At 44.4% G+C, this 27,144-nt stretch overlaps 1 protein-coding gene across 1 annotated transcript; it reads left to right on the forward strand.

Moving 5' to 3' along the window:
- Positions 1 to 2,073: 2,073 nt before the first annotated feature.
- Positions 2,074 to 26,747, forward strand: LOC8039023 (perilipin-5). The gene is made up of 6 exons (XM_040216571.3): positions 2,074 to 2,184; positions 14,492 to 14,744; positions 16,782 to 17,047; positions 19,418 to 19,729; positions 24,384 to 24,629; positions 26,319 to 26,747. Exons 2-6 carry the CDS (start codon positions 14,495 to 14,497, stop codon positions 26,427 to 26,429), a joined length of 1,185 nt encoding a protein of 394 aa, XP_040072505.3. The 5' UTR covers positions 2,074 to 2,184; positions 14,492 to 14,494; the 3' UTR covers positions 26,430 to 26,747.
- The last annotated feature ends 397 nt before the right edge of the window (positions 26,748 to 27,144 follow it).

Here is a 27,144-nt window from a genome sequence, read left to right on the forward strand (position 1 = left end):
AATGAGAGGAACTTTCATATTTTGGAACTTGTCGGTGTGGAAAAAGACATCTTCAGTACATGGTTGCTGGTCCAGGTGAGCGTCCTTTTTTTCTCTTATCTCTCTCTCTCTCTTTCTCCCTTCATGTATCCTCCTGCGTTCAGCTGGCATCTTCCAGAAGCATGTATCACCAACTAGCTCAGCTACAAGCAGTCACTATTGCCCATACTCCAACGAGTTCCGCAGCCCTGTAGACGCTGGGCAGAGACGGCAGCCTGCCAAAGGCGATAGCTAAAACGGCATATAAGCCTCCTGCGTCGCCCAGGGGCGCTGCGAAAAGGGACTGGTTAGAATTTGCTTTTTGGTACTACCATGGCCTCCTTTACACTGACAAAGCCTGGCAGATCGCCACGAAAAGCGGCCGCCGAAAGGAAAAAGGTGGAGCGGCGCCAACGGATGAGAGGAGAGCCACGTGACTGGCGCCCCGTTGCGGCGAGACACCGAAACACAATTCCCCGAGCGAACAAGTGTGTTTCGGGTCCTCGCAGCTGCAAAAGCTGTGCGCTGATGTCCAGGTTCGTCGAGAAATGGCTCTTTGATGCTGTGCACTACCAAATCCACGCGCTCCAAGCTTTGTGAGTATATAGGAGGCTATGGTACAACAAACTTGACAGTTTAGAGCGTCACAAGTAGAAGCATGCCTGCTCGGGTGCGGAACGCGAGATAACGAGGAAAGTAGAAAGAAACAACAAAAAATTCGAACGCCGTGCAAGCACCCTGCAAACCTAAGAGCGTAAGCCGAGAAACGCCGTTTCACGTCTTCTATAAAACAAACAACCAAAACACGTTGGAATGTTAGATAGTTTGATGTCGTCACCCAGAAAGTGCCATATTCACACGTACCCTATACACTCTAAGAAATTCCTGTGTGTCTACTTACCCGCAAAACACTCAAAGAGCCAATCTCTGCGATTTAGGAAATCAGCTCAGCGAACGATGAGGCGGAACATCCGTTTAGACCTAAAAACGAAGTCTGCGCTGTGGCGTTACACAATGCGAGCACGACGCTTTGCATTGCGCAGTGCAACAGTGCAGACATAATTTTTAGGTCTAAACGGATGTTCCGCCTCATCATTCGCTCAGCTGATTTCCTAAATTGCAGAGATTGGCTGTTTGAGTGTTTTACGGGTAAGTAGACGCGCAGGCATTTCTTAGAGTGTAGCGGTGGTGGCATGAATGTGAAACTTTCGGTTGGCTTGCGGCGTTGAATCCAGCCGATCTATGATGTCGAAAGGTGCTTTCTCGTTTATGAGCACCACACAGAAAGAAAAAAAGCTCAGAGAAGGCGCCATAAGTATTGCGAAGCTCAATCACGTGAGCTTGCACTACCCAAAATGAGGGCGCCACTGTCTGTCCAAAGCTTCAGCGAAGGAGGCGCACAGTCAAGCGAATTCAGTATTGAGTTTAGCCAACGTGTCAGAGTTTTAATATTCTAGGGATCTTGCTTCCCTCACGCGATCGCTGTGCCCTACACACACATGTAGACAAAGTAAATAAAGATGTCTCCACTATGTCGCGAAGAAAGCCAACGTCCTTCATTGTTTGCCGCTGTTATGCAAATGTGCCGTATGATTCAATGTTTGGCACGTGTTGCCAATGCTCCCATTCTGCCTTTTAGGCAGTATCACCGAGGTCAACACAAGCGCCAAAAGACTCTGGAAATAGAGAGCAACGTGAAAACGTGAACAGGAAACCCCGCGCGACAGACGTCTGAAGTCCGAAAACACTCGTCGAAATAAAGACTATTCCTGGACACGACCCGATAACGAGCTGTCTTATCTCGCCTCAAAACGTGGAGTCTCCTTCCACTTATCAAAGCCTCTCGACCCACGAGAGCTGCACGCCGGAGACACACAAAAAAAACTAGATTGAAACAAAAGCGTCCAAATGGAGTTGCCAGAAAGAACCCAATATCGGCGGCCCCCTCCACCGCTTCTTCGATACGGGCCACCCGCCATCTTAGTCGGGACACTTCGCTGATTGGTCCATGCGCTTCCGTGGGCGGAGCTTGGCATTTGAGTCCCCCTGCTCGGGACTGTGCTATAAGGCGGAAGGTTCGTTTGAGGGGCTCAAAGTTTAGACTTGCGTTCGCCGGACATCGACGGCACTTCTCGCTGTTCCTGTGGATTACCTGGCGCAACAGCCGTAAGTCTGCGAGCTTTTGTTTCATTTTGTTCATCAGGCAAATTTGGTTAGCGGTTCCGCGAGATTTTGTTTACCGTATATTTGATGACTACGTTCCATATCAGGGAGAAAAGAGAGCTTTAGGGAACTGTTTTTGCGCATCCGATAAGGTACGGTAAGCCCTAGCTCCAATATGAGCTGCGCGGCATTTTCGAGTCTTCTCTGTTAGCGCATGCGCAGTTTGTACCCTATAGGGCCTATCGTTCCGTATCGGATGTGCAAAGGCGGTTCCCTAAAACTCTATTGTGTTTACCGTATTTTCCTGACTACAGTCCGCATCAGTGAGATTTTGTTCACCCTATTTTCCTGACCACAGTACATATTAGCGAGATTTTCTTTACATTATTTTCCCGACTACTAGTCCACATCTGCGAGATTTTGTTTACCGTACTTTCCTGACTACACACTTCACTCTTACAAATGCCTGCGCGTCTACTTACCTACAGAAACACTCAAAGAGCCAATCATTGCCATCTATGAAATCAGTTAGCGAATGATGAGGCGGAACATCTGTTTAGGCCTCAAAATTAAGTCTGCTCTGTAGCATTACGCAATTCAAGCATGACGCTTGTTGCGTAATGTCACAGCGCAGACTTCATTTTTAGGTCGAAACGGATGTTCCGCCTCATCATTCGCTGAGCTGATGTCGTAGATCGCAGAGATTGGCTCTTTGAGTGTTTTGGGGGTAAGTAGGCGCGTAAGCATTTCTTAAAGTGTCTAAAAAAACAAAAACAAACAAACAAACCGTGCATCTACTTCCCGCACAACACTCGGAGAGCCAATCATTGCAACTTACGGAGGCAGCTCAGCGAATGACGATGCCGAAACATATGTTTAGACCAAAAAACGCAGTCTGAGTTGTGACATTAAGCAATGTAGAACGTCACACTTGTATTGCTTAATGTCACAACTCAGACTGCGTTTTTCGGTCTAAACATATGTTTCGGCATCGTCATTTGTTGAGCTGTCTTTATAAGTTGCGGTGATTGGCTCTCCGAGTGTTGTGCAAGTAAGTAGACGCACCGGCTTTTTTTTAGAGTGCAGTCTTACTCAGGCAAGCTTTGTTTAACAAATGTTTTATTTTGGGCTGAAAAAAAAAATCTTAGTCTTCATATCTGGTGCATATTCTGTATTTAAAGACGTTCTACTCAGCATACCCTGAAAAATCCACGATTTATTAGCGCTCAAAGATTGTATCGGACCGAAATAAACGCTAACGTAGTCTGTCATTCACAAAATCAACCCTGACTAATCGACCGTGACAAAAAAAAAAAAAAAAAAAAAATCCTTGTGTTTTGGGCTTCCGCAGATAGCCCAAAACAAGTAAATTTTAAACTTCGAAACATGCCTAAAACACGGATTCAGAAAGTAGAATACTCAAATGTCGTTCACACACACACAAAAAAAAGAAGAAAAAGGTTCGTAAGTTTACATTCTCGCAGTAGACGGGTACATCCAATCATGACGAACGATAAAAGGATCCCAACAAATGACGGAGCTCAGAATACGATAAGGAATGTAAAATGCCATGTGCACAGGTACATTAAGCGAGTGAAACGTTTCACTTGCTCAATGTTCATTAGCACATCACATCTTTCAGATATAATCTTTCTGAGCTTTGACATTTGCCGGGATTTTTCTGTGGCTTGCCGTGACTGCCTGGGTTTCATTGTTCCGCGGGAAAGTGAACTCTAGCAGATCTTTTTTCCTAGAGTGCTTACGACTGCTGTGCTTACTTTAGGGCTGGGCGTCGATTAAAAATTTTAACCCGAATAATCGCCACCTTCTAATCGATTAATTATTCGATTAATTGTATCAGTTCATCTCCATGCATAATGTTGACGAAAAAAGTCAAAATTAATGAATATTTCTTGGCCTTCGCTGAATATGCCTTTGCTGAAAATGGGATTTTAAATCAAGCTTTATCTGTAGTTGAGAGAACACACACACACACACAAAAAAAAACAAAAAAAAACAAAGTATTACTTTAGCCGCAGAGTCAGAGACGTTTGTTGATATTTTCCAGCAAGGGCGAACTCCTTTGATCGTCCACAATAAAGAGTATTCACTGGGCGCCATATTTGTGGGCGCTGTCTAGAGCGCATGCTCAGATCGAGCCGCCATTAATAGGCTGCGAAGACCGGCAATCTTGATGGTGCGGAATGCACGTTGCAAAAGAACCTAAGAAGTTAGCCATCAGCACGCGCTCAGCAGTCGCGCACACAGCTATGGCCGCCAGTGAATACTTCTATAGTCTGTATTGAGCTAAACGGACAACCCCCACTGAGTCCAAGTGGCTGGGGCACGTATAATCCTCTCCACTTGTTTGGAATTACAAACCTCCCCCCCCCCCCCCCCACCCCCCTACAGTTTACTTTAGGTCCAACTTTTACTTAAAGTTTGCCTTCATAGTCATACGAGTGTACTCGTTCACGCCTGCGTAATGAAAGCGTTGAATATTTTACTTTTTGTTTGTTTGAGAACATTTAACGGATTAACCGGTTTAAATAATATATCGCGATTAAGCAATAATTGATTAAACCGGTAGGTTAATCGATCAAGTGTTCATACGCTAATTCGTTCCAGATATTGTTTATGTTTTACACCGCAACAATGCCAGGAGAGCAAATAATGCCGAGCGGAAGTTCGTCTGCTTCTTGCATAGGGGTTGCCATGACGACACAACGCCGAGCTTTCATTGGCGGATGGAAAACAAAAAGAGTCGGTAGACCTCAAGGCATCTAGCATCGAGGTCTACCCACGATCCTTCCAATCAAAGCCAATCAGAAGTCAGCGTCGTTCTGACGTCATCGCAACCCTTGTGCAAGGAGCAGACGACTTGCTCTCCGAAGAGATGCTTTTTCCAAAGTGTGCGCCGCCTGAAAGCCGCTGGACCAATTAACCGAGTCCGCCATCGCTCGGGCACGCACTCTGACCGTGTATGAATTAAACACGAGTGCTGCGTTCAGCGCTCAGCGAGGACTCGGATCCAACACACGTTTTGTGCCCATGGATGGATGGATGGATGGACGATATTGGCTATGCCCTTTGTAACGGGCGGTAACTTGCGCCACCTAGCTCGAGAAAATGCTTTCCTCCCCACTTAAATACCCAATTTCCTTCCCTCAAACTCTCTGTCCGAGAAATGGCGACCGTTAAGATTGCTCGATGGACATTTGAAAAGAGTCTCTTACAATCTGCTATAGGCGCCGGCGGCTCAAAATCACGCTACGTGATTGGTCGTTGGACGTTCTTATTTGCCAATGCTGCAACCTCATTGGCTGAGGAGCGGTAATGAGATAAAAGGGTCTAGCCACGCCTAGATTTCCTAAAGTTGTCGGTGTCTATGCGGGTGTGCCCACAACAGTGGTTCTTATCAAAGAACGCTGCGTCATTCGTAGCCTTCACACGTATCTCTATCTTAATTGGAGCGCAAGTTCGTCTGCTTCTTCTGCAGTTGTGGTGACGTCAGAGCTCTGAGCTCTGATTGGTTCTGAATGAAGAATAGTGGGTAGAATCGGAGCTCAGCGTCTTTATTGACGTCCCCGAAACTCCTGCGTAAGAAACAGGATCTCCGCATATGCCAGCTCTCGTTGCAGTGTTGAAGCCAGGAAGGACACCGCACTCTTTGTTTTGAAGCATCATTCGCTCACCCCTACAATCTTTGGAGGAAATTCGGCAACCGAAATGACCGAAAAAGTAAAAAAAAAAAGGAAGTTTTCATCCTAAAAGATAAAGTTTGCAAAGGACACCGGGCGTAACGTTTCGCACACGCTTCCGCTGTGCTCAGTTTCACATCCCAACATTTGTTTTTAAGATAGTCTTTCGTTTTTCTTTTTTTTTTTCGGATTTTTATCTAGCGAGCTCTGTTGGTAGATCACATGGATTGTTTCTTCGTCAGTTTTTGGGAGGTCACTCTCAGAAATAGGGAGTGCAGCATTTACGCCCCTTCGTCCCATAAATAACACCCGCAAAACTACAATTCGACGTTGAGTGCATTGACGTCGAACCGACGTTACCGACTTTCACGAGCAGTTTGACAGTCGAGTGATACAACTTATCAAAATAACTCACGTGCGCATTAAAGACTAGAGGAAAGCACTCGAGGTTTTGTTGGCTCTGCGGCGAAACCATAGTGTATATTTTTTTTTAAATTTATTTTTTAATACGTACATTACCCAGTATGTAGTAAGTTGTATCACAGTGCTATCAAGCCGCTCGTAAAAAGTTGCTATCGTCAGATTTACGTCAGTAAACTGAACGTTATAATTTCGTTTTGGGGTTTTATATATCTTTCTTTCTTTATTCTTTCTTTTCCCTATTGACCGGGAGGCGGGCCGAGACTAAAGGCGTGATGCCTGACGAAGTCTCTGCCGCCATTACAGTTCTAACAAAGCAGCGTAGGGTATATACATTTTTACACACGAAAATAAAAAGAAAATATACTATGAAGTTATATGCAACTCAGAAATAAAAAACAAAACAAAAATACAACAAAAAAAACAGGATTAATAAATTATTACACGCTGGTTTTTAACATAGAATGATGGAATCAAATTAGTCAGAAACTTTCTATAACACATCAAAAGAGAAACAATAAATACGGACATGATTTACTATATCTTATATACACACATATCAGAACACAACGTATTTTTTTAACACAATGTCTTTGTTTGATTTGGAATATATCGCAATTAAAATCTATTAGACCTTGTGTATTGTTCAGAATTTTGGCTACTTGGAAGCTTGCCGTTTGTCTTCCATAATTGGTACCTATTTCTGGAGTTCGTCGGGATTCTATATCTAAGTGTGTGATTGGTTGTGTTTTCTGGCAGAATCTCGAAAAAGATTTTTTTTTGTGCATTAGCTGTAACAATCTAAAATAATAAATTTGATTTAGGACAAGGGTGTAAGCAATACACTCCCCTATTTCTGAGAGTGCTGTCGCTGACAACCTAAGAAACGCGGAGTATGGTGAGTCCCGTTCGCATCTCATTATCGCTCCCGCGTCCAATGAGACCGCGACATTTTCCGACAAGAACGCCGAAGAACCAATCACAAGGCGAGGAGTGTGAACATAGTGTGCCAGACCCTGCTCTTCTCGAGCTGTCAAGTGACTGTTGCAGACGCATGGAAATTTTTTAAAACGCCTATCGTGGTGCTGGATATGGGGAGAGAAACTCGTCTGGGGTGGGAGGGCTTCTTGAGCAGGAGTTGCAGTCACGTCATAACGACGCCGAACTCTTATTGGCTGATTGAAAAAAATAGGAAATTGACCTCAAAGCATCTAGTACTAAGTTCTCAAAGCCTCCAGCATTAAGGTTCAGTCGGTCAGCGAGAGCTCAGCGTCGTTCTAAAGCCTCTGCAACTCCTCTGCAAGAAGCAGACGACTTGCTCTCCTCATAGGAGACACATCCAGTTCACTCAACCCCGGCGCAGTGTAGTCGCTTGTATCGAATATTCGCCATCCCCGATTCATGTCTTAAGGGGGGACACCGGCTAGACATATAACTTCTGTACTACTCAAGTAATCGGAATGAAATGTGCAGGGGAGATTTAACATCAGATGTATGTGTATTGTGCAAACTTTGAGCTTTCTAGGACTATTTAACATACCTGCAGAAGAAGATTTGCCACTCTTCGTTAAGAAATCTATGATATGCAAATGAAGCTATTAAGCGCCATTTTGACTGTTGGAATATAAAGTGGGGGATATGGGACTTCGGGCTATCCAGGTTTTATAACTGAAATGCAAATATTTCAGGAGGAGTTATTGCCTCAAAATATGAGATGCATATCTGTCCTATGTCAATTTTTGAAAATATAGCTTTTTCTCAATGAGGACTTCAACTTAAAACAAAATAAAGTAGATAGCCAAACTCCCCAGTAAATTTAAATTCAGAAACATCTTGATTGTGGTATCAGAATACTTTTATCTTCGAACAAAATATTCCTTCGTAGGAAATTTGCAGCAAAAAGTGGAACTGAGAAATATTCGTTCAAACGTTGAACTCATCTACTTTGCCACTGCCTCACAATATATTAAAATATTTTATATCAACTTGACTATTTGGCGTATTGTTACCAAACTTAGTTTAAAGGTGTATAATTAGCTTCTAAAACTGAAAACCTCAAATAAAAAAAAAAAAGAATTTTTTGAAAAAATTGAAATTTAGGTTAATGTCTCCCTTAATCAAAAAGTAGTTCGCGTAAACAACCACGCTTTCGGAAGAGGCTCTCGTCACTTCGCCGAGAAAGCACGAGCAAGACTTATGGTGCACGCCGGACGATGCGTTTTAATAATATATAAGAAATCCCAGAAGCCCCCCGTACGTTATGTTGGTGTTTGTGTGCCGGTTATAAAAGACTGACTGCCATCCATTTAGATAGAGGAAAGCTCTATCTTGTAGGTTTTATCGCTTTATTTGTTTACCTTTTAAAGACGCGAAGATCTATTTCGAGATTTTATATTATTAACATAACGTTACGTTAAACGACCAAATCGGGCCGAAAGTCAGGTTTGGTTCTCCTGTTGGAAAGGTGACGCCAAAATATCGCAGTTGATTAAGGCGGTGGTTGATTAGGTTGAAGATGATATTCGTGCAATGTGATATCTTCCTAAAAGTAAGCATGCACGGTAAAATTAACTCGAAAACTAAGACAAATAAAGGCAAGCGCTATTGTGCAAGTCTGCAGCCGACGCGATAGTCACTCATCCACGCTTTCAATGACATGTGGGGTCATTCCTTAATCGTAGCACCGAACCCGACTCATTCCTTTTAATTTTAATATTTCATTTAACCGGATAGGAGTCTTCGGTAAAATACACCTTTCACAAGAAATTAAGCTCTCTACACGAAGGGGCTGATTTTTTAACTTAATTTTGCAACCAGCCTCGGGATTGACACCACCCTGTATAGGAAGTCAGATTCCTGTCTATAGGAAAGGTAGCTGTATGCACTCGAGGAGTGCGATAACTAACAATGGTACCATCACTTTTTACAATTTATCGTTCTTAAGGTTTTGTAAAAAGATCTCATTTAAACATTCGATTTTGTAACAATCTGTTTTTAGGTTTGATTTACCACTGCATTTTATGTAGACTTCCCGCTGCTGTAAAAAAGAAAGACACTTGAAATGATGTCCGCATTTGTACTAAAATTAATCTTAGAATAATTGCTCTTTACGCAATCCAATATTAGTTAAATATATTTTTACACATATATTTTTTTCGAGTTACGTTGGGTACAAAGGTTACAGGCTCAAGTGCACACAATCTTTCCAACCCCAAGGAAAGGTTTCTCGCTCTAGTACAATTTAGTAGTTTGTGCGACTATCACTAGCACCTGAACAACTGGGGCGTTACTGAAGAACAATTGAACAGATAACATTGTCTCTAGGCATTCCACAGCCCGACATGCACTATGATTATCACCAAGACAATGCATTTTGCTGCTTCCCCTTGCCATGCCTTTGTAGAAAGATCCAAATATATATCACGATCTTTGTCATATACAGGGTGTTTGAACTGCGCCTGAGAATAATAAAAAGGGCAGTTAAAATAAATTATGTTTTTTTTAGCGCCGGACGTTAGACTACGAGCGTAAAAGTAGAAATAAAAAGAACAATGACCTAAAATTCACTAATTAACGATTAAAATCGCCTGAGCTGGCAGATTTCAATTACAGATACGTCGCCCGCCATTAAACATATCATAGGTGTAGTTTGAATTGATGCGACTAAATTGAACGTGTGTCCAGGCCCAAACAGAAAAACGGTCTCTGTTGTGAACTAGAGCATATTTCAGGTGCATACCTCATGCTAAGTGCCACAGCTCAGACGGTTATTTTAGGTGTAACCCTGGTTTCAGACTCGTCATTCGCTGAACTTTTTCTTCTGTACATTGAAACAATTTGCTTTCTTAAGTGCATCGCGGAAAAGTAGGTGCTCCAGGTCTTTTAGAGTGTATGTGGTCGCTCTCCTCTTGGAATCGCATTTCGCTCTGGACAAGAGCGGTGACTGACTAACTATATGATGAGATTATTCAATACTTATCTCAGCTCCAATATACCGCGCGATCTCTTCACGGCTTATTAAAGCGGCCCGAGATTGTAGCTCGAAATGTGAAACCGCCTTTCTTGGAACACGAGGTTTCTATTTGCATCGCTATCTTGTTTTTCCTTAGGATCTCTCATTTCCTTCCCGTCGTTGAGTCGTTCGTATTCATACGGCAAGTTTAAAATTGTGGGTGTATAACCCCTTGTTTTTTCTGAAGGCACCCTCTTAATTCGCAACGACGCCTCTGTTCTCAAGCCCCCCCCTCCCCCCCCCCCCCTAACAATTTAGACACCCCCTAATTTCAACTCCTGGGGAGACCCCTGGGTAAAGGATCACTAGGATATGGAATCCTGGTTACGGCCGCTTCGTGGTAGCTCGCCATGCGCAGGTGTGAAGAAAACAGAGCAGAACGAACTCAGGCAGCACGCCAAAGCAACGCCTAACTTGGCCGAAGTTGAGGAATCTTTGGGGCCTAATAAGGGTTTTCTCCAAGGCGTTAATTAGTGCCGAAGCAATTTCCTTTGACTCCTCAATGACCTTCCTTTGGTTTTCCAAATAATGACCAACGCGTCAGACGTATAAGAGCCATAGATTGCACGCGTCTACCGAATCACCAACAGTGAAGGCAAATTCTGGCACTTGTTTGGTAATTTATACGCAAGTTCGCTAGGTTAAAAGGAAACAATCGGGCAGTGAGGCATGACTATGGCACTTGTCCGGCAATTTAGAGCCGAAATCTCCAGACTCTGGTAAAAGAATGCCAAATTCGGTTACCCCTGAACTTTTGTGGGCTTTCGAAAACCCGAAATCGCCAGACAAAGCTCCACAGGAGACGAATAAGCAAATACAGAAAACGATTACCAAATTAATTTTCGTTGTCTCAACCCAAAACTCATAACGTGTCAGATCATAATCTGTCTTCATGCTTATGTCTGCCTGAAGATAAAGAAAAAGTAATCTGTTGAATATATTTTTAAGAAACTTAATTTCACTTGTTCCGGTATATGTTTTGAAGTGGTCATAATGGTTGTGATGTAAAGATGATCATCCACATAGTATCGGTAAAAGTCTACAGGCGGTTTTAAATTTAGACGCTTCAATTGGCGTGAAAAATACAAAACGTAGTTTTAAACAGCATATCTTGCTGCTTCAAAATGACGTTAACCCTCATACATATCGTGCGAGGGAATGAGTGATGGGCGTCGTCTAGTTTATCACGAAAGCAAAAATCGCTCCGCACGGCAATATATTATCTCGCCTAGACATTTCCATATCTTTTACGGCTCGGTAGTTTTGTATATCCACACGAACGTCAATAGAAAATGAGCCCCGAATGGATACCTCCTTTATCACTGGTCGACTTTTCTTGAAAGGTTTTCTTAGAATTCGCCACAACTTCAGACGAGTGGCAAAGTCGCCAGACTCTTCAAGATGTAGAGATCATTCTTGGGAAGACTGAAATTATCTGTGATAAGTAAAAAAGTTATATTCGAGAGAAAAAAAAAAAGTAACAGCCCAAAAATGAATCCCAGTTTCCTATCCAATCTAATAAAAGTGCTCGAAACGGCCTTTCAAATTTCAAACGTTTTTGAATTCTTCATTGATGGAATGATATGTGACTGCTTGTAGCTGAGCTAGTTGATGATTCTGAAATCTCCAAAATGATGGGAGTGGAAGAAGAGGTTTATGTTCAGTTGACGATTGGTAGTCCCGCAGTGTGTTTGTCGTTTTTTTCTCACCTTCTCTCTTGGTGTGTCTTCAAATGTTCAACTGGCTTCTTTTAGAAGATGGAATGATGGCGGCTATTAAAGATATTCGAATGTTCAAAAGTTATCTTCACAAATGAAGTTCCTGAACGCCGGTCAGACCAATTGGTTTAATAAATACTGCAGAAACAATATGTAAAGTTTCTCAACGCCATACTGATTTGATAGCGGAAGACCTCTTTACTACATAATTACTCTGTATACCAAAAGTGATATTAGCTGTATTATTCAGTTCTTGTAGCCGTGTTTGCATTCATGAACCCTCTCCACGGGTCTCACAAGTGGTCCTCTCATAAATTACCTTTTAACTGGCAACCAAAAAATTAGCAGCTTTTTGTTTTTGTTAAAAGTGATTTTCTAGATGGCGATGGGAGGCGTACGCGAAACATCTGCGCAAAATCCAATGAACTTGCTCTGCAATATAATCCAAGCGATTTGGTAATGTCGGTCAAAAGCCGTTCTGGCTGCGCCGTTTTAATTCTTAAAATAAATTTCGGTTATAACAACTTAGTGGACTTTCAGTAAAAAGTAAAGGTTTGAAACAATATGCGGAAAAACCATTACAAAAAAAGAAAGAAAAGTGCACTCCCTTGGTAATGCCGTCGGCCTGTATACCAACGCCACTTTGAATAATAGAAACCTTTGAACAGTCTCCACTAACTCCGCGTAGCGTCATTAAAGTAGGATGACGCTAATTCAACAAATTAGGCCCGCCTTGATACCTACCGAGCGCCTTTCGACGCATTGATTAAACAATAGGCCCGGCCGAACCTTGGGAAAGCGCTCGCGTCCAATTTGTGTATTCGCGGGATTTCACTGTGATGACGTAAAAATTCTATAGTACACGGGCTTTTGATTCTTCTGGGCGATATTTTTGCCTGTACTATACTTCGTTTCAGCTTCGGTCCGAGCGCGGCCGATGTTATGAGCCGAAGGGCCAATCAAACAGCGAAAGAGGCACAACGTCATGGCGTGCTCTCTGCAGTTGATAGGACCAGCCTGGATTCGCCGTCTCTCAGTGCGTGCTCCTCCGCCGGCTAGTCTCATCAAGCACAGAGAGCACGCCGTGACCTTACGCTGTTTGATTGGCCCTTCGGCTCATAACATCGGCCGCGCTCGGACCGAAGCTGAAACGAAGTATAGCAAAAGTGGGGGGTTAGGTTTCCGCAGAATTTCAGATATAGGATGGCTGATAGACTTGAGTAATAGCCAAACGTTACGCCATGCTATGCAGCCATTCGCCCCTTCGTATAGTTGGCGATTCGTCGGTTTCCAGTGTTAGGTCAACTAGATCATCATCTCTGAAGGTATTACGATTGCGTGAAGAACTTATAATTAGTTTTAATTGCTTCGCTTCCGTTCCGTTTAATAGCTTAAATCGATGAAATTGCCCCGATCGTCTTGCTATCCTGAGTGTGGCGTTGGTATCAGTGTGGCTTGTTGTACCACACAAATAGTCGATAAGCGCGTGGACCCCAATTTAGGACACCGATCAGGCAGATAAGGAAGCAAGGCATTATCTGCCCGGGACTGCGCTTTTATGGGGCTAAATATAATCTTATGAAGCGGCCCTAGAAGGCCATTTTGATAAGAACATCTGCCAAGCACCAGTCTTGGCAGGACTATCACCCTCTGTGGGAGTATTTGAACGCGTGCCAAAATGCGTGCATTCAATACCCTGTATTTCGTGTTCTTTCGTACGTAGTTAAGTTTCGAAGGAAGGAAACTTCACTTGGGGCAACAATTTTGTAAGGTAGATGTGCCAAACCCCCAAAGCCTATTTTTTAAAAGTCTTACTAAAACCACAGGCAAGGCTGGTACAAGACAACGTATAGACTAAATCCTCCGCCTGTAATTAGGATAAGATGTGATTCCGGTTGTTTTATATTATTTGATTACGAGTCCTTCCGGTGCTGATCTCATGCATAGGAAAAAGGGAACACATTAAGGATGTTCAAGTGTTCTGGTTTTTCGCCATACTTAGAAACTAAGTTTCATGCAGTCTCATAAAAGAAAATACTCCAAAATAGTGAGTAACCTGCACATAAGTATACTCCGGACTAACTGCCATAAAAGTCGCGCTCAGATAATAGCTTTTAAATATATTTTAATGGCAGGTTAGATACTTGCTTCTTCGGGCAATGTACTTCAAGGTATGTTCGTTATTGCGGCAAGCGTACTTAAATGTTCGTTGAGGAAGGCATCCTACCAGAAATACACTCCCATATCCCATCACCCTCAAGCTGGCTGTGCAGTGGAAGCTACGGGCTTGTTAGACCAGACAGCGCGTTGCCCCCCCCCCCCCCCCCCCCCCCCACACACACACACACTGTCTGCTTAGGTTCGAAGGGAGCGTAAGATGCTCGGGTAGGTCGTCTCTCGTGCTTTGTTTTGCGCGAGGTTGTCCCTACTCTCACGCTTTTCTGCTTTACGCTCACCAGGCGATGCCGGAGGCGACCAGCCAACCGACCACCCAGAGTCACTTCCTGAACAGGATCTCGAACTTTCCAGCCGTCGTGACTGCTCTGGACACCGCCAAACAGTCGTACAACCAAGTCAAGGACCGCAATGGGCTGCTCAGCTACACGCTCTCAACGGCCGAGCGGTCGGCCGCCTACGCCGTGGAGCATTCCCTGCCCCTACTCGGCTTGCTCTCCGGCCCAGGACAGTATGTGGACAGCTTGGCGTGCAAAGGTTAGATCCGCTGCGTGGTATACCAGAGTGTACCGTCTCGTAGTGCGCGTTTCATCGCGTTTATTCGCAGACAAAGGGAACCCGTGTGGAGGGCAAGTTCGTCTGGTTCTTGCGAGGCGGTTGCAGTGATGTCAGAAAGCCGAGCTTTGATTGGCTCTGATTGGAAGGATAGCGGTAGACCTCACTACTGGCTGTTTTGAGGTCTAGCCACTGTTCTGTCGATCAGAACCAATCGCAGATCGGCATTCTGACGTCACAGCAACCCTTCAGGAAGAAACAGACGAACTCGCGCTCCACAAAGTAACTGAGCGATAAAGAAAGGCCGATCGTGGTGGGTCTCGTGCACGTATCAACCGAAACGCAGAAGCGTACAGTGAAATACAATGGTATTTTCTATTAAAAAAATATTCCGACAAGTTCTGACAGGAAGCGGCGCATTTCTAGAGACATGTATACTGCCCTGAGGTTCACCCTGTACACCAGTCAGTTAGTTTCTCATTTGCTTGAAGCAATAAGAAGGGTGATCGGTGTCACAGTACGCATGCGGTCTCAGTTAAAAAAAGGAAAAAAAAAGAAGCTGGTTATTTCTTTTGTTACTGATACTGAACTATATCATCTAAGCTTGCATGGTACCGATATTTTATTTCATTGGTTGAACGGCATAGAGGTAGACAGATAACTGGTTTTGTGCTTGCACCGCGGTGCAGAGTGCACGTAGGGGCGTCTGAAAGTGAACATCATTCTCAAGACACATCAGGCAGTGAAGCCCAGCTTCCTGAGGGATATATATAACCACGGAGAGCTTAAGAACTACGGGTAGCAAAGGCTAAATAGTTTAATGTTTTATTTTTTTCTCTTTCTTCGTGATTACTTCTTCGGTCTTCTTATCGTCTAATGCTGCAAACTGAATGAGGTTGCTACATCATCGCTTTGTAGCTTCGTAGCCGATGATACGAAATCTCTCTATGAGCCGACGTCACCTAAGCCTAATATCTTCAAAACAAGAAATTGTATTGTGGGAGCCTGTAGCACTTAGTTCGATAAACAAAGTACTAAAATCTTGTCAGCGAGAAATAGAACAACATTCGCTTTCTTTCTGACAAATGTTTTTCAATTATATAAACCCGACAATTAGCGTCCACAATGTGAGTTCTCGTTTTAACAATATTAGGCTTAGGTGGATGTCGGCTCGTAAAGAAATTTCGTCTTTCTCAATTATATTTTAAACGCCATGTTTTCAAACTTTCGCAGTCCCATTAGTGTCGTATTTGTCACGGAGTTTAAGCTTTCTGCGGTGCATAGTTTATTTACGCCCGCCTAAAAACTCTTTTTTTGTTTTGTCAGGAACGCCCGGTACTTTGCGGAAAAGTAGACACTACAGATTTCTTAGAGTGATATACACGTTTGCAAGCACGGCCTCAGTTCGCCGCCATCTTGCTCAGCTGGGGTGCGCTTGAGCGCGGCCCTAATCCGATTACAACGCCTTAGCAAGACGGCGACATCGGATAATGACGCGCCCAAGCGCACCCAAACTGGGCAAGAACTTCGCCGCCATCTTGCTCACTTGGGGTGCGCTTGAGCGCGGCCCTAATCCAATTACGACGCCTTAGCAAGACGGCGTAATCGGATAATGACGCGCCCAAGCGCACCCAAACAGGGCAAGAACTTCGCCGCCATCTTGCTCACTTGGGGTGCGCTTGAGCGCGGCCCTAATCCGATTACGACGCCTTAGCAAGACAGCGTAATCGGATAATGACGCGCCCAAGCGCACCCAAACTGGGCAAGAACTTCGCCGCCATCTTGCTTACTTGGGGTGCGCTTGAGCGCGGCCCTAATCCAATTACGACGCCTTAGCAAGGCGGCGTAATAGGACAATGACGCACCCAAGCGCACCCCAACTTGGGCAAGATGGCGGCGCCCTGTGGTCATACATGCAAACGTGCATACTCGAAAATTTCATGCGCACACTACGTCATTCCACTGGAGAAAGTAACAACTAACGCGTTTCATTGCATGTTTCCTCTGTGGCGTGAAAAGGACTGGACAAGATCGAGAAAACCTATCCGGAGGTAAAAAAGAACCAACCCGAGAAGATCTTCCAGGACGCGACCACGTACGGCCTCAAGAAGTACGAGGAAGCTCGGCAGTACGCGGTGTCCCTGGTACGCAACAGCACGTCGCAGGCTATGCACGCCCTTGCTCATCCCCGGGAGGTGGTCACGACGGCGTACCAGGCGTGCCACAAGCGGACGCAGGAGTACATGCAGACTGCCCTCACCGTCACAGAAGACAGGTTGAACAAAGTGCGTGATTCTTTAAGGTTTGATTATGAATCGTTTCTTTTGGTCATGATTTATATTTGTATGGTTAGGTTTCAGAGTTTGTTTGCTTTCATCGGCTTGTTCTACTTCCGTATGTTTTCTTGTACGCACACTAGTATTCGTAGTGGTTTTTAATCCGAAAGCATTAACTGGTCCCATGGAGCGAACCGGCGTTGTCAGCTTTAAACGCCACGCACGAAACGGCACCTAACCTCCCCTGTCCCAGTAGAGCGAAGCGTGTAGTCTGTTGCAGCGATTTGATGGATAGGCTCCCATTGGCTGGCGCGCGTAATAGTTTCAAGCAAGAGGCTCCCATTGGCTGGCGCGAGTCATAGTTTCAAGGAACGCCACCCCATGGCGCTGCGGGCCCTGCGCCCGTAGAAAGAACGCGGTGCGCGCGCTCGGCCGCTTCTGTTCTGCTCTCCTCGACGCCGACGAACATGGCAGCGGTTCGAGCATCTACATCATTGGCGGCCGCAACCTCGGCTGTAGCGAAACCTCTGCCCGTCCACGCAAGTGCACATCAGACGAACTAAGGGAACTAAAGAACTAACGCAGCACAACGAGCGAGGAGGCAGACAGCGAAATCTACCATCGTTGTCAAGCCTCCGAATACGCGGGGGGCAGGACGAGTAGCGGCGCAACGCGCTAAGAGACAGAACAAAGCCTTTCGAAAGTGTGAGGCGCAAGCGGATCGCGATTCAAAGCGTCTCAGGCGGCAAGAGGACGAGGTCGTTCGACGACGCGAGGCGGCGCTTTGTTGTGAATGCTTTCGCATTCACAACTCATAAGAAGTGCTTAAATGTCCTCAGTTTTTTTTTACCTTCCGTTGTTTTGTTTGTTTTCTGTAGGCTTGCCTGCACGCTATTCACTTCCCTGCGAATATTAGATTACCTGAGATTTCCTCGTTTGTGATGTTGACAGGTACACAAATAAAAATAACACTTACTTAGCTCGTACTGAAACACGGCTATCCTGATTTCATTTGGAGGACGACATTATTATTTTATACAACTTATCTCTATGCTTCCATCATTTGTTTCTGTAATATTAGAAAACCGTGCGTGCGAGACGACATGTTCCATAATGTGTGCGCTTTTGCAGGTTACGAACATCCATTAAAAACTACGTATTCGCGCACGCCGCATTAAGACACGCGTGATCGGGAGGCACGTCTTTGAAGACCAATTTTATGTATGTTACAAAACGGCTCGTAAAACTCTAGTATTAAAGTGAAAACAAAAGCATGCTTAGATATATTACTTCCACACACCCAATAAGGCCCGAACAGCTTTAGGATCAAGGTGTCTAGGGGTACTGAGAGTGGCGTATGTAGTATCAGAAGCCCAGCTCAACTCAGTGGTTTGGGTCTAGTTTCGTCTGTGTCTTCTCATCAGTGGGGCTTCTCATGTAAATCGTCGTTATAAAACTCTCGCGTAATACCTGTTCTAAAAGAGGTCCGAACTTGGCGCGAGAAATTCCATTGCACAGCTAGACTGCTACTACTCGTACCTTCCACAATCAGACATTTTCAACGATTCTAACTTTCGAGATTCCCTTTTTTAACTCAGCACTGCGTTCACAACTTTTTTCTTTTAAATTTTACACTTAGAAAGCGATGAATATCTGTAGTACGCCTGCCCTTTTCTTTTGGCTGCAAACTTATTTTACAGTCTCTACAATCATCTCGATATTATTGTGCTTTGAGATCTTGGAGGCATCGCAAATGTTGCGTAGTGGCAGTTAGTGTTTCTCAGCGGGGATGTGCAGGCAAAGAGCGCCAGGCAGTTTGCTGGTATTCCGCGGGCTTTTAGACGTATCTACCGGAGCAAAAATAAGTGACAAGTGTCCGTGCCAAATCGATCATATCTGTGTTCAACACCCTTGAGCTATTGCTGGCGTCGCCACGGCTTTCGCTGAGAAAAACTCGGACGGACAATGATCGCCGTCGAGGTTTGATAACAGCTGTCTACGTGACAGCTGGGCTATCATTTCGGTCGGCTGATGAGGAATACCAAGAAAAATAGAAGAGAAGCCCTGTTATCTGGCGACGATGCCGCAACCAAATTAAAATAAGGTCGCACCTCTTGACTCTTAGACTCTCATTGGCTGCCAGCCCGTAACCTCAGATTGTTTTTAATCGGTCGGTGAGCTCAATCACAGGGGACCCTATTATTTTTTTTACATAGCTTTCACTCAACGTAATTGCATCCTGCTAATGGTCATTTCTACTTGCCTCGGCTCGGCTGCTCAGGGAGGTGGTAGCTCGCGCTGAACAAATTACCCGCTCCCCGATGTTCGTCAGCATGATGGACCTTGTATAATTTTTATGCTTGCTCGTCATCCTTCCAGGAACTGTCTTCGATGGGTGTCGAGGTGCAAGCCACAAAGTACGAAGGCCTTGAGCTGGCGAACCGCCTGAACTCCATCACCAGCAAGAGCGGAACGTTTGCCGTAAAGGTGGCCCAGAAGCAGTACAAGGCGTTCCAGGACGCTTCCTCTAAGCTGTCCGCGCAGGCACAGGTGGCACTGGGTGCCCTCCAGAAAATAAAGAACGGCCTCCTGGACAACAGCAAGAGCCTCAAGGACATCCTCAACGAACTGCATCCGGAGGCCAACTGGATCAAAGCTTTGCTCAACGACCCCGATCCTAGTACACACAAGGTTGGATACCCTTGATAGCGTTGTTACTGTTTTTCCTGTCAGCAATCGCAAATGCTTTTCCAAAGCTTACACTAGGAGAAACTGAGAGGGAGGGAGAGAAGAGGAAAGCGTGTGGTGAGGTCAGAGCGGCGAGCTCTGATTGGAAGATTTAGTGGGTAGACGGAAAGACTTTTGTCGTTGTATCATACTCCGGTCTCCCTCCTGCCTCCCTCCAGTCAGGCAAGCAAGAGCGTCGTCTGCTCTGCCCAGGCTGTCGCGCTCAAAGGCCAGATCTTGCTCGAATAAAACTGCGAATGACAAGGCCTGAGAATTCGCCGCTCTAATCTCCGAGTACGATCATTGCAGTGATTGGTTATTTCCCTGTTATATTGAAGGGTAGTCGACGTTACATTTCAGTGCTGAGTAGAAGGAACCGCTGCTCAACGTGGGGAACGTTTTTAATGACGTCAAAGCGCGATCTCTTGCTCGCCATTTATTAAACGTTGCGTGAATCACAACCTCGAGCTCGTCGACGAACGAAAGCATCCCGTGTTGCGATGGGAGGCGTTCGCTGAGCTTAACGTCGATTTGTAAAAGTGCATTTAGAGTCTACTGAAAGGATTGGCGAAGTCAGCTAGTGAACAATTCGCAGCCCGTGGAGGATACAGTTGCTACTTATTTATGCGGCAATCCCGCATACTCTTTAGTGACACATCTTCAACGAGGGTGTGGTTTCTTTTTAGCGAGCTGGCTTTGATATTTGCGATTGGCATTGCTGTCCTCAGCTTTAAAGGTTTAATCAAAGCAAAACGGTTGGAATGCTTGTGTTTTATTCAGGTAAGCTTATTAAAAAAAATACCTCAATGGCAGCAGAAAATAGTTGGAGGAATCGGAGAAAACCCCAAACTGACTGCTGACCTCCACCAGAAACGAATATTTATGAAAGACTTGTTCACATCATACAGGGTATTCAATTATTATTCCAAAAGTTAAAAAAAAAAGTGTCATCTACACCAATTGGTTCTGTGCACGTGAGTTGTATCATATGGTAAAGGGGAAATAGTATAGGGAGCTAATCCTCGTGATAAGTTAAATAGAAAGCTAATATATGGTTATTAACCTTTTAATAAATGAAAAACAAACATAATTATAATTAGGAGCTTGCTGAGAACCACTAAATCCGTCAATTTCAGTCAAATTTGAGGCACATGCTCAGCGCGGTGGTGAGCTAAAAGATTTCCACTCTTGGGATAGACATAACGCTGGCGGTTTGAAAACAGGGATAATAATATTTTTTTTCCTTTTTTGTTGCTACACCAACGTTGCGCCTGTTGCACTGGTGGCAACTTTAGCCGGCTTTCCCGCTTACCACATGCTTGAAGTCAGGGATGGGCAGTATTTCAAATACATGTATTTGAAATACGTATTTCAAATACTTTATGTATTTTGCATTTGTATTTAATTACAAATTGGGTAATGTATTTGATGTGTGCATTTAAATACTAAAACGTGGATATTTCAAATACAATTGTAATGAAATCCAATTTTCTGGGCGGAAATGCATCCCTCAAAGTTATTGTCACGACTCATTTTGCTCACCCTAAGACGTGTCCAGAGAAGGAAAAAAAACTACGTTCTGCACCGAATGCGGTGTCGCCCAATCAAGCACAAGCGATTTAGTGACTTTGTGATTACGGAGTTAGTCCAGGGCGAGCAGAGTGACGAAACCGACGTTTACAGGCAGACTGGCTAAATAAGGGCCTGTGACAACTTGTGATGCTTTCCAGCCTGATTTCCATCAATATATTTGCCTGGAACATTCTAAATGCGCGGGTCGTCCAGATTTTCGTAACTGGTGCGAGTTGCAACAATAAAAAAATCTCTAGCTAGTGCTGCGCGTCTTGGTCGTTTCGGTTCTTTGTTGATCTATACCAAAATGTAATCGACAAAAAAAGCTGCTTGAAGCTCTGTACTTTTTTCACCAATTACGTCTAAGCTGATTACATCTTTTCGTGATTATATTCCTATTACGTTACTAGAGCCTCGCACATTAACTCCCGAGTGTGCGATGCAAAATTAAAATGAGATACCCAGAAATCCGTTGCAGGTGCCCTAAAGTCGCTGACGCAAATTTTGAGGAATGTATTTGGAAAAGTATTTGGAGGAGACCAAATACATTTGGTTGTATTTGTATTTTGTACTTAAATGCTTTTTTGGAAATGTAATTAGATTTGTAATTAAATACGTTTTTGGCGAAGTATTGCATTTGTATTTCGATATATATTTGCATGTATTTTGCCCATCCCTGCTTGAAGTCTTTCAAAAATCGACCCCCTGGCCGTATAACTCACCTGCAAAGACCGCATTAGTGCATCTTTCATGGAAGCTTTTTTTTAACGTATCTGTTTAAATAAAGGTCAAACCGTCGGTATATCTGTAAAGTTGTGTTTTGTGCTGCCCCTAACGATGACTCTTGGTTTTTGAAGTGGTTGTTCTCAGGCTGACGTGAATCATGACGAGTGGCCTATTGTAGGCACTACTTGACCACCGTTTCACCCGCGTGGGTGTTCTTGAGGTGTTTATCCCGCCACTTGCTCCTTCTCCTTGGGTGTCGGACGTTGAACTTGATAAATGAAGACGAGCTGAGACTTCCGGCGTCCTTATCGAGCCGGCCTACGGCTTTCTCCTCGAACTTTGAACACTCGCGCCTCAGGTCTCGTAGTTAAAAACACCAAGTATACCTTTCCCATGTTTGTTGGGCGCTGAAGTGACTGTTGCCGGAGAACAGTGCGCTCTTTATCAGAGAAAACCTACTCGATTTTCAACACTTGTTAGCTAGGATGATTGCGAACGTATGGGACTTTTGTTTCCACTTGCCTTTCGGAATGTCCTCGATATGTTGTCTAGCCTAGTCGTTAGACAAGCGTTCCAGTAAAAATACTTTTACGACCGACTCGGTAACGTGCATGGATCCTAACTTATTAGATGGTTTTGCTAGCGTCACATCAGAGTGCATCCGGGCGCGCTTTTTAACTTTGATGCCTCGATGCTAACTTACAGAGTGAGGTTAAGGTTGGTTAGCGGCATTGAGCTCGCTTTGAGACATAGGGAGCTCTAGAAGTGGGGGTTTCAACACGTTGGCTCTCCCAAGCAGCTTGGGGCGCCGCACTGCACATGCGCGGAAGTTGTGCGCGTGCGCAGTTCGACGCCCCAATATGCTCGAGGAACCCCAATGCGTTGGGGTCCCTTATACTAAAACAGTAAAGCGCCCTAATAATTGCATTGCTCTGGGCTTATTGGCAGGTTGCCCCAGTGCATTGAGTTCGAACTCGCCTTTGCTGTTGAAATGCTTGTGCTGCAGTCTACTTCGTTTGGTACATAGCGTGCGATGTTAACAGAGTTACTAGCCTGACCCCGTGGCCATGTCTAACGAGTCACTTGTTTGATGGCGCGTGCAAACGAGACGCCAAATGAGGTCGACCGCTCAGGACACTAGTGTCGAGAGCGCTGCGTGTTCGTCACCTCCCTCTATGTGGGTACTTATGACGCACTTATATGTACCTAGCTGTAATTTGCAAGGCATCAAAAACCTTCGAGTATGAGCCTGCGAACCTCTGGGGTGCAATATCTCTACAGATTCAAATAAAGAATACAGATACAAATACGAATATCAAAACACAAGTGAAGGAGAGCGCACGGACGATTTCTGTTAATCCACTGGAGTGTAAACGGCCTATACAGTTAGCATAGTTTTTGTTTTGTTTTGTTTGCGTATTTTGTTTTAACAGTTCCCTCCAGCACCCGAAATAATGAATCTCTACAAGAAAAAAAATGTTTAACGTCATTAACAACAACGCGATGAGGTGCACGGTAAATAAGCTTTTGTTCCTTCCCCTTTGCATTGCACGTGGCATTAAGCTAGGTGCTTGACCATCGTAATACCATGGCCGGGCTGCATTGAAGAAGCGCGCTTTCTTGCGGCCTTCGCATGGGGAGGTAGTTTCTCCCAGCCGCCGCAGCTCAACGGTGTCGCTGTGACCCAAAATTTCCTCCAGTGCTCTAACTCCTTCTGACAAGGCACCTCAAACCTTTCCAAGTTGGCCTCTTCGCTCCGTGATCAAGCTGAAGCAGTTTCCAGACCAGTTATGCCCACAGGTCATGAGGCCGCCTGCATAGGGATGGTTAGGCGAAACGCCTCTTCATCATTGTCTTGTCAACAAACGATCTTCTATAACTTCAAGCATATGTCACCCACAAAAACATCAGGGACGCGGCGATGTTCTACTGAAGCTGGTTAATTGACTCCGGGTCGTAGCGTGGGCTGTAGTCGGACTTAAAGTCAAGTGGAGTATATAGTTTGTGCCGTATAAAAGATAACAAAAAAAGTGTGGTCCTCCGCGTGATACCAAAAGCTTTCAGCCTTTCCACTCTGGTAAAGAAGGAAGACCAACGAAGCTGTACAATGGAAAGTAATGCCCGGCCGCAAGTCGGCAAGTCAGAGTGGAAAGGCTGCCGCCATCTATGAGCGACGGCGGCAACCAGATACGTGGCTTGCCGCCGTCGCTCATAGATGGCGGTGAGTGTCCGGAATTCGGTGTCTTCACTTTTTAGCGGGAGACACGATCCTGGGGAAACTAGCCCTTAACAGCTCCGTTGTAACCCCCCCAATTTGCAGACCTTGCCGTCCAAAGTCTTGGTCGTGAGCAACAACGCAACCAACCAAATCGTGGCGCTGGTGACGGAGCGTTCCAAGTTGGCCCGCAGTCTGCAGGAAACCTACGCCAAGATCTCGCCCGAACTCAACAAGCGACTCGCCCCCATCAGACGCCTGGCCACCGACGCTCTCCTCGAAGTGTACGCCAAAGTCAAGTATGTGACCGACGGCTGCAAACGGGCCGTCCTTGCCGCACTCGGATACCTGGTGAGTCTTGTGTCGTTGCCGATTCATTCTATTAGATACGCACTCTAACAAAAAAAGAAAAAAAAACAGTGTATTCTTGCACCCTTTGTCCCATATAATGCACCCCGAAACTTCAATTCGATGTACAGCGCCCAACAGTCGAACACACGGCCCCAAATTTTACGAGGCGCTTGATAGTCTTGTGGTACAACTTAATTAAATAGCCAATATACGTGTTACTGACTACAAAAACAAAAATCGGGGTTTTCATGGCCCTACTGTGAAAACTCCGTGTTTTCTTTATGTGGTCTTTGATACGTACTTTAGCTATTTAAAAAGTTATATCGCGCCGTTATCAAGCCCCTCGTAAAATTTGGGGCCATCTGTTGGGCTCTAGTGCGCTGTACGTGGAACTGAAGTTTTGGGGTGCATTATATGGGACAAAAGGGTGTAACGTGACACCCTTTTTTTATTAGGGTGCGGCGTACCGTTACGTGACCTTTCTCCCAAAAGCAATTTGGACGATTGATACATGTGCGGACGAAAGCAGGCAATTAGTTGGATTTGCTTATAACGCAAAATATTAGTGATTATTTAGCGCTTTTGTATTCCCATAATCTGTCCAGCGTACGCTATGCCCCAGAGCGATTTTTGAAGGCGAAGCAAAGGCCACGGGCATGATACATCTTGACACTATGCGCGATAAAAAAAAATTAACACCTTTAAAAGGTATCACAACATGTTTGTAAGTTGATGTAAGAACTACATTGTAATACAAATTGTGTTAACGTATTTGCAATTTATGATTTATTGCCTTCGAAGAAAATAATTATACTTAAGCTGGAATTCGCTTGAAACAACTCCTGCGCCCGACTATCGACCGATTTATGCCTGGATACTATGAACAAAACGAGAAGCTCACTTTTTAATAAATCTTGGTAAATTATTTCTAAAAAAAACTTTTTATAAAAATTGAAAATAATAAGGAATTATACGCCTAGTTGGAACATTTTCAATAGATGATGTGTGTATATATATATTTTTATCGCAGATAATTTTCTACTATAAGTGGCGATTGTTCAGAGGGCGTCAAAACTAACGTAGCCCCTAGTTAACTGATCAAGCAAAACCTTTTTCCGGGATATACTGCGGAATGCGAGTGTGCCATAGTATAGTTAAAGTGCTAATGAGAATTTACTAAAGACCGATAATAAATTAACTTTTGGCCGAGTTCTAGATTTTGTGCTTCCCAAATATATGTACCGACCATATGACGTCACAAAATTCATCAGTATGGCCTGTCTGTTTAAGTTCAGCTCGGCACAATCAGTAGCACCAGTTGTGTCTGAGCAGACATTGGTAGAACTTCCAAGAAAAAGTATTATAGTTTTCTGCTCTTTTAAGTGCAAGCCACATCATCAGTAGCGCAGGTTCTGCTCTTTCAGACGCTGGTAGAATTCACAAGAAAAAAAAAACAAATTTCTATGCTATCTAAACCGGAAAGTTTTGTCGTAATAGAAGTTGGTAAAATTCGTAACTTATTTACTTTTTTGTCATGTAGGCCTTTGCGTGGGACCCAATTTACCCAACCACTAGTAACGTTCCCGTAGACGTTAATAAACCTTTTAACGAAACTCACGATTCTGCCGTCTGATTACGATGCAAATCTGTCAGTGGCGCCTTCCTAATTCGTTTTTTGTTTTGCTACAGCCAACCGCCACCAGGAACCAGCCTCGCAGGGAAAACGACTCTAACAATGTTCAGGACCAGAAGAAGACGGATGGCGAGTGCTCCTCTTCAAGCTGCTCCGAAAGCGACTGATAAAACTGCGTTGATGTCATCGCTACGCCCTATTTTTGCATAAAGAAAAAACACACACTAAACTGAAGTATTTACGACGTACGCGTACTTTAGCGACGAAAGGTACAGGTTCTTTCAAGCATCTGATTGTTTCAAGCCATCTCAGGGTAGCTCAGATGGGGCACAAAGATCGGTACCCGATTCGATTTTTGACATGACGAATAAGGGTTGAAACAAAACTTGAGACATGGTGAAAACAAAATTTGCTCCACTGAGTTGTGGCGTAACTTGTGGTTAACAGTTACGTAGAACGGAGTAAAAACTCGTTTGTAAAAAAAAGAAAAAGAAAAAAAAAAGAAGGAAATGTTGTTATTCTTCTACGAGGCATCGTTTTGTGTGGACAAGATACACGTTGACACATGTACCCCCTGTGACTCTTTGTTGCTTGAGTTTCTCAAATAAAACTGCCATATATTTGTAGTTGCCATGCCCCGTAATGTTTATGAAACCCTTGTTTCTCTCTCTAAGGGTGTAAAAAGCGGAATGTTGTCAAGGTTCCCTGTCCTTGGTTGCTTCGTCAAGGTTGCCTGTCCTTGGCAAAAAGAAAAAAGCATCTGCTAAACAAGTGGAAATTTTATACCTCGATCCAGTATAAAATTGCCACAAGGCTGGTTCACACATCTGTTTTTAAGTGTGCTCAAGTGTATTGAGCTTCCTCGCAACCGCTTACGAGAGC

This window comes from Ixodes scapularis, unplaced genomic scaffold, assembly GCF_016920785.2.
Source record: "Ixodes scapularis isolate PalLabHiFi unplaced genomic scaffold, ASM1692078v2 PGA_scaffold11__112_contigs__length_91849675, whole genome shotgun sequence".
NCBI classification, from domain to species: domain Eukaryota; kingdom Metazoa; phylum Arthropoda; class Arachnida; order Ixodida; family Ixodidae; genus Ixodes; species Ixodes scapularis.

Bases quoted from the DNA above. Each gene is read 5' to 3' on its own strand.
- LOC8039023 (XM_040216571.3), top strand. From the start codon at position 14,495: ATGCCGGAGGCGACCAGCCAACCGACCACCCAGAGTCACTTCCTGAAC. The intron at 19,730-24,383 runs GTTGGATACCCT...CCCAATTTGCAG, and splicing joins CCGATCCTAGTACACACAAG to ACCTTGCCGTCCAAAGTCTT. The intron at 24,630-26,318 runs GTGAGTCTTGTG...GTTTTGCTACAG, and splicing joins TTGCCGCACTCGGATACCTG to CCAACCGCCACCAGGAACCA.